Source organism: Populus alba, chromosome 4 (assembly GCF_005239225.2).
Source record: "Populus alba chromosome 4, ASM523922v2, whole genome shotgun sequence".
NCBI classification, from domain to species: Eukaryota; Viridiplantae; Streptophyta; class Magnoliopsida; order Malpighiales; family Salicaceae; genus Populus; species Populus alba.
In genome coordinates, this window is record NC_133287.1 from 11,272,819 (window position 1) to 11,281,233 (window position 8,415).

The window sequence follows — 8,415 nt, forward strand, 5'->3', positions numbered from 1 at the left end:
GATGTTGATGTTTTGCTTTGTTTATATCAGATTAGTTTGGTGCGTTGTCTTTCCAAAATATTGATTAGCTTTCTCTATCACAGGTGGTCCTGATTCTTGCCCAAATACCTGTCCAAGGAGCTATTTAATACTGTCTAGGATTCATCATTTTGCAATTGCCATTTAATTTAATGTCACCTCACTGCATATATATATGTGTCTGTGTCTGTCAGGATTGTCAACGAAATCTTCTGCATTATTTTGCACTCTACATGAATTATTGCACCTACGTATATTTATCTTTTTTTTTTTTTAGTTTAACGTAGGTGTTCGGCTAGCTTGCGCGTATCTCGATTAATCCCACGGGTCCTGAAGTTAATGACTATGTAAACCTCCAGTGGCCATCATATAGGCAACCCAGGGCTCGAACCTGAGATCACAGAGAGAGCAAACTTCTTGGTCCCAAGCTCTTACCACTAGGTCACCACCTAGATGGTTATATATTTATCATTTTGCATTAACTAAACAGGGACGACAGTAATGGAAAATTACTCAAGAGTCTGATCCTTGCATATATTAGCAAAAAAAACTAAACAGGGACGACAGTAATGGAAAATTAAACAGCTAACATGAGCTTATTTTTTTAATTTATTAATCAAGTATAATTAAATATTAAAAATAAAAAACATTTATTAATAATAAATATAGTTTAAATTAATAAAACTAATATACTTGTAACCGATCAATTGATTATAGAGTATAATGACTAATAATTCAATGTACTCGGCATCTTATTCTCCCTACAACGAACAAACAAACAAGCTTCCGCGATGCTTTTTTTGTTCTTTTTCGTTCGAGCTTTATGTTCTGTCATCCTCGTGAGTATTTCTTTAGTACAAGACACTCTTTATTAAAAATGGGATATCTTTTGATATAATCATGAGGTTGGGGTTAAAATTTGCTATATCACGAGCTGTTTTGATGTCCAAATTAAGATTTGGAAACTATTGTCTTAGAATTTTATTTATTTATCTTCCTTGTTCTTGTAATTTTTCATTTAGAGTACCATGAGTCTAACAATAATGGTAGAGCTAGTCTCGGAGAAGCAAGGAAAGAAGAGCCTGTTTTTGTTTTTGTAGCTTTCCAACCACAGAACAGCTTTGGGATCTGCGTGCTCTGCAAAATTCAACCTGCGTGCTCTGCAAAACCTTTTTTGGGTGGAACCAAAATTTGTCAACAACCACAGAAGAGCTTTGGGATCTGCGAGCTCTGCAAAATTCAACCCGGTGCTCTGCAAAACTTTTTTTGCAAATCTTGCTCAACAACCAAGATTTTATCCTTCTAAAGCATCTACTGAACAAAAATCTTGTAAGATTACAACGGGAAGCCATTGTAGATGACAACGGGACTCCCACTGCGCACACTCGTCAGAGGGCCTTGAACAAAATAGACTTTAAGCTGAAATAAACCCTCCGATCTGCTCCTCCACTTGAGAAATAGCCATATTGCGCCATCGAACTGCCACCTCAAGAATCGGTAACAGAGGGTGCTAAGATGAAAATGTTTCTCTTAGAATAATCCATCCTCTTATGGCTTCCATAATAACTCAACCCTTGAAGAAAAGACATCTTCTCAAGTTTGTAGTGGCTTAAAAACATCCAGTCACTCGCATAAACAAATAGTCACACAGCAGTTGAGGACGATGCGAAGAAATGAACTGATTTTCACACCGATTGCAGACAAAGAAAGGGAGAGGAAACAGATTCTACAGGTGGGTTGGGGGAGTAGAAATTTAAACTGAAGTTGATAACAGGATGACAGATTAACAAATAATAATCACAACTCTCACCTCATCGCGCAGAAATTCCAGAGCAAATGCGGAGCTTCGAGTCTACCCCACCACTGATCACACTATGGCCTTTCCACCAGTCAGCACATAACACCTGAATTGCGGCACATCACCACATAACGATGAAATTTCTTTAATCTGTTTCAATGGGAAAGGCTTAAAAAATTTCTTGAATCGCTGTAACAAAATCATCATCATTGAATTTTTGCTTTGTTATAAAAAAAATTATTCAGATGTTTTAATAATATTGAGTGTATTTTTTTTTAATAATATTGAGAAGCATTTACCTTTTTATTAATAATTATCATTAGTATTTTTTATAATTATATTATTAAATTAATTAAGTTTATTATATTTTTTTAATTCATTTGTCTTTTTTGTACATTATACATGCTCTCTATTTATTATCGATTCGAGTCTTATAAATATTAAAGGTAATAAAGACTTAAATGGTCTTTAACTTCAAGACTCATAAAATTAATCGAGATAAATACAAATTGACTCAACATCCATATTAATTAAAAAAATTAAAAAGACAAAAATAACCTAACATATTTTCGAAACTGAAACACAGTAAATTTAAGCATGAGCTTCGAAGTTTAACAAAAATATTGAATGGGGATAAAGTAGAAGTCCATAAAAAGTTCGACAACATGTAAGGACGCAGTTCTACAGGGCTAACAGTCATTACTCTGAGGGTAACTATTTCATCATTACATGCCCCACACCACCATGAACCTTTCTATCCACGTGAAGCCGTCACCTGAGCCAAGCAAAATGGGCTCTTGGCATCAACACCAGCGTCATCTTCAGCAAAATTAGCAATCAATTCCGCAACCCATTTGGGATTATCCACATGAGGGAGATGGCCGGAGTCATATACTTCTCGAATAATTGCATTAGACAGTTCAGAGTGCAATTTCTGCATTAAATTCGGTGAAGACATTAGGAAGAAAACCCTACCTATTAGCCTTGACGTAGGTAAACTTTCAGTAGTGAACTAGCATTAAGGGCTGGTAAGTTTACTAGATTTAGACGCAAGGCAAAGTAAGCTTTACGAACAAGGACAACAATGTTTCCAAGTAGATAGAACAGTGATGACAACTTCTAAGAGCAAAATAGATATGATTAGGATATTACCACTACAAGCTTGTAGCTCACAATCTGATCTTTCTCACCACATATGATCAGGGTTCTGTGCTTCACCTGTTTTATAACAACAATACATTCAGAAATGTGGTATTAACAGTATGCGTCATCCAATATATATATATATATATGTCTTAGTTAAGGCTATCCTCCACACTGTTGAAAGCATGACCGATCGATGGAGTTTATTATATTATATCTTCAATGGAATGAAGATGAGCAATTCTATTCGATGAAGTGATTCATTGTTGAAGCTTGAGTTTATGCTTCTTTAGCAAGAAAATAATTTAAATGTTTTAACTCCCAGAATTCGCACCAACACATAATCTCTCTCTCTCTCTCTTCTTTCTATCATGAAGTTGCAGTAGCATAGTAACATGTATTTCATGAAAGTTAATTCATCACGAACTATATGCATGGATTGATTCACTAAATCATCATCATCATCAACTAAGAGTAACTTCACTAAAATATATACAACAAATTGATATAGATGCTATCCTTTCTTATCATTTCAGCATTAAGTTACAATATTGTACCTTTTTTATCTGGGAAATAACATTATAGCCCCCACTTAGCATGAAACTGACAGTTGCGTCTTTCCACCATGGTAGCAAACAATGTAATCGGCCAACCTAAATCACGACAAGAGAACAAAATAGGCATTAAGTTACACCTTAAACAAAACTAGGCAAGATCACCTACAACTTGGACTAAAGAAATTCAACTGCATATACTCTAATTCTCATTGGTTTTGAAAAATAAGAACAAGTCTCGTCAAAAGAAAATATCAGGGAAGAAAAAAAAAAAGTGAGAAAGAGGCAGATTTTTGTCCGAAAAAGAACGAGCACACTTACATTAGTCCAGTCCAAGATTGTAAGAAATGGAATGCTATTGAAGGCCAACATATTTGCATAAAGACGTAATGGGATGCTCTTTAACAAAGAAACCTGATCCAAAAAAAATAAGGAAAAAGAAAAAGAGCAAAATGTTACACTTGATCAGTTAAAATAAATGTTATAAAGTAGTATATTACAGAAGGGTAAAACTTTAGACGTACCCCAGCATAGGCTACCGTTTCTGGTAACTTTGCAAGATGTCCCGTGCCTTCAGCATACACACTTGGGTTGATCAAAACCAGCTTCTCAACCTATCAAATATGGAGATCATGTCTTATAAACCAAAAAAATCATGACTGAAGTAGATACTAATTAACCAGAAACTAGAATAAGAGCAAAACCATAGAATTGTAAGAACATTTTGACCAACAATTAGTCATCTTAAAATTTTCGGACGATTTTATTCTTAGACTTGGACAGATTAGTTTGCCGCTGCTGATTGGTAATGTTTTTCTTCTTCTACTAACCCCACACCACCATCATGCACCTCACAAGTTAAAGCACTATGATCTTATCTCTGCAACGTAGGGCAATGGGAAAAACTGAAATGGTTTCTTTTAAATTCAATGTTCAGACCGATCAATCATACAGGTTTAAAACTCAAAAGATAGAAAAAACTTGTCTGGACCTCTTGATTCAATATAAACCTCTCAAGTGAATTTTTCAACAAGTCAAAATTTTGTTGCATTCTTCTCCAATCATATTTTTCCAGGGACTTCAACTGAGTTCAGATTTTGATTTGAGCTGCGAGCATGACCAATTGATACCATTAAAGAGATTCACATTTGATACATTGACATGAACATAAGACTGCATATTGCAATGTAGAGGAGTTGAAGGGCAACGAGTAATTGATAAGATAACTTACAGCTTCTGGATAATGAACTGTAAAATCAATTGCAACAGAGGCGCCGAGACTAGGTCCAACTAATATCATTGGCCGTCTGATGTGAGACTTCCAAAGCTGGTATTTAAACGAGAAAACATCAATTAGTTTCTGAGCTCATGGTCTTAAATTCAACTACACACATTATCACACACATTGACTCGCATTGTTCAAGCCATGCAAAGACATTAAAAATCAACTCATATTTACAAGAAAAATACAATTAGTGGAAAATGAAAGCATTTACAGCACAGAATATGATGTAGCCAAGCGACTGAAACAGCTCTTCCAATAGTTTCGAGAGCCAAAGAATTCAAGAACAAACCTGATAAAGGTGATGACGCTTGGATGCCATGTCACATGGTGGACGAGTTTCTATAACATATATCAACAATGATCACATTAAAGAAAATGTTGAGAGAAATTAAGAAACGGAAAGTGTAGAATTCAATACAGTTTACATGAGAGTTGAGTTGGTTAGACTTAACCTAAATCAGAGAAGCCCCACCCTAGAACATCAATAGCCCAGGCTTCCAAACCAGCCTCCTCGAGTAAGGGAAGTGTGCATCTCCATTCCAAACAAGAACTTTATATGTAATTTAACATAGTAAACCAACGTTAGCGTTGATACACATAGAGTTTCACACGCACTGGTAACAGAAGGAAAAAAACTAAAATAATTGCTGTGATCATTCTATGATAACTTGCTGAGAATCAAAACCTGTCAAAGCAATGCAGAAGAACCACTGGGGTGGTCTTATTGCTCTGTCTGATGAGTGGTTTAACACAACTACTCATGATACAACTTTTAGAATATCCAATCTGCAATTATGACAAACAATAAGCCTAGAATGAGAGGGGCTACTCAAAATTCACAATATTTATTAATCGTGGCCTCAAGCAAATGGGATTTCTTATACGGGTTAGAAACATTGTTAAGTGCTCCAAAATGATTGCTCAAGTCTTGATAACTATTTTGACCAGTATATGGTTTAACTAACCTAAGGCTTTTTGACTTTTTCAATCACATGAGGGTTTGTCCCTGCCTGGTTCTTTGTGTATTTGGGATTTTTTTATTAAAAAAAAAAAAAGGTTAAGCAGTTTACTAATAACACAACCAGTGTTCTTTTTAACATTTTCATGATGGCATACTTAGAGGAAACAAACTGATTTAAACCCATGGTGCCTAAGCTCGAAATAAGGTGGAAGCTTGCTACCTTCTCTATTATCTTCATATTTTTACCTTCTCCTTGACATGATGACACTTGGTTCATTTTTCAAGCATTCATACGTCCAGCTTGTATAATGAGTTGTGTGAAAATGGTGTAACTACTGTGGTAAAATCCATGGGTAGCAAGCCAAGTTTTATGTTATACTCTTCTTGTTTATTCCCCTGCTTGTTCAAAGCATTTACTATCTTCAGAGCTTTATGTTTTACTGACCAACTTCTAACTCAAAAGCTGAGGATAGAATAATATTGAGAAAATTTATTTGAGGGAATTTCTTTTAATAAAAATATATTTTGGTACAATTATATTATTTTAATTTTATTGTACCTATGCTTTTAATGTCTGGTGCTTTCAATATGCTAATATTATTCTAGGGATATGTATTTCATTCTTTTATTATGCATGTTAGCAATCAAGAATTGAATTTTAGGAGAGGCTGCCAAAAAATAATCTTGTAAATACAATATTATAGGTAGGAATGAGCATTCAAATTTTTCATTTCTAGTAATTAAATAATTTTCTTTTTATCTGATCCAGGCTTTTTTCTTTTACCCAATCACGAGATTCTAGTAACTCAAATTTTTTAACAATTATTTTTTCATCTATATTAAAAAAAAAAACACAATTAACTAACCGAAGTGAAGCTGAAGGAAAGAATTCAATTGTCAAAATTAGATCTAAAAAAATTTAAAACACCTCGACTCAACTTGTAAAACATGCTATCTAATTCATAATAATGAGATAACTTTTTAAAAAAACAAATAAAATACAAAACCTAATTCCCAACTACTACAATATTATAAAAAAAAATTAATATCTAAAAATAAATCAGAACCTACTCTGTAATTTTACTGAGAGAGGCACAGAAATCAAGATGATAAGAGAGAGAGAGAAAAAAAGAAGAAGAAGAAGATTAGGCTACTAGAGTCGAAATGAAGCTTCAACATATGCACGCCCATCTCGGAATGAAGATCTCACCGAGAACAATCAAACAATACTAAGGAAGGCTATCTATGGAGGTCGGTGGCCGCTACATGTGCCTCCCAAGTGAAACGGCCCTCCTCACACACACGAACCACTTTTTCCTTTTTCATTTAATCCAATCCCTAAACATTGTTTTAGTTTCAAATTCAACCCCTAAAGCTTAAATTGTTCAAAATCAATGAAATTGAAATTAATTTTTCAGTCATCGGCTCTTTAATTTCCACCAAAAATCTTCACGAGAAAAAGAAAAATAATGCGAAACTAATATCAAAGGAATAAACTCAACACATGATACTATATTACATTACATTTATTTAGTCACAAAAAGCAGATAATCCCTTGGCTACTATGCTAATCATAGAAATGATAATAACGTATTAACATTAATAATAAACACAAATAGGCTAGAGATTAAACAAGAGGGGGTGGAGTAGAATAAGTAAATGATGATGATCATGACTAACCTGCACAGGTAACCTCTCTATTCTTTTAGCCAAAGATCTGGCAAATGGGTCTTTGATTTTCTCTACCTCTTTTGGAAGAAATGAAGGAAACTCGGCATCACCAGCTCCATGTACATCAAAAACTTTATGCTTGCTAGCCTTTAAACTCGCACATTTTTTGGTCATATTGCCTCCCAATAATGGTAGGAACCCAAGCTTAAGAAACGTAGTCATGCTTGAAAGCTCAAGAAAACAGAAGCTATTTCTTCCGACTTCCGATGGATGTAGCCAGACAGGAAAGGGGAGGAACTAGCACAGAGAGAGGCGGGCTGAGGCCTGGCGTAAGTGCAGTTTGAGTAGTTGAGACGTGTCAAACAACTACAGGAAAGAAAGCCAACTTGTTGTCTCTAATGGCTGAGAGCAGGAAACTAGACTACTCTCCCTCGATTAATCGCTCCCTAGACTGCATATTTCATACCAACTCTCTGAGATTTTAACGTCTTACTGCAGTACCGACTGTGTCCCTTGTCTTTGTCCACAAAGTTTCTTCGTTGCTTTCACGCTGTATTTATTGCAAAGGAAACTTGAATTGAGAAAGCCATCTTAAAGTTTTCTATTTTTCTTTTTTCTTCTTTCCTTAAATGCTAAGAGAAGAGATTCTATTTGTATTCAAGAATGTGACATAGAAGAAAATTATTTTGGTATTTCATATACTAAATAACACTTGCTTTAACTTTCTCCCCTAGGTTTTTTCATGAATCATGACCAATCATCTTTTATATATATTGATGATTTTAATTTAAATATTATAAATTTAACTACTGTTATTATATCATAAAATAAAATTATTTTTATTTTTTCATTAAACTATTTATAATTTCATCATGTATAAAATACATTTGACAAATACTACAGTTTTCTTGGTTTCTTAAGCGCACAACAACATCAAGTAAAATATCATCAGGAACAAAATTGGAATTGTGATCAAATTCTGCAA

General features: G+C 34.3%; 1 protein-coding gene across 1 annotated transcript; it reads right to left on the bottom strand.

Moving 5' to 3' along the window:
* Window positions 1–2,370: 2,370 nt before the first annotated feature.
* On the bottom strand, window positions 2,371–8,049 carry LOC118055078 (alpha/beta hydrolase domain-containing protein VTE7). The gene is made up of 10 exons (XM_035066875.2): window positions 7,440–8,049; window positions 5,484–5,584; window positions 5,251–5,348; window positions 5,088–5,137; window positions 4,745–4,840; window positions 4,038–4,127; window positions 3,835–3,927; window positions 3,517–3,612; window positions 2,969–3,034; window positions 2,371–2,750 (listed from the first exon to the last, which is right to left on the bottom strand). The coding sequence occupies exons 1-10, from the start codon at window positions 7,650–7,652 to the stop codon at window positions 2,571–2,573; spliced, it is 1,083 nt and encodes a 360-aa protein (XP_034922766.1). The 5' UTR covers window positions 7,653–8,049; the 3' UTR covers window positions 2,371–2,570.
* Window positions 8,050–8,415: the final 366 nt, after the last annotated feature.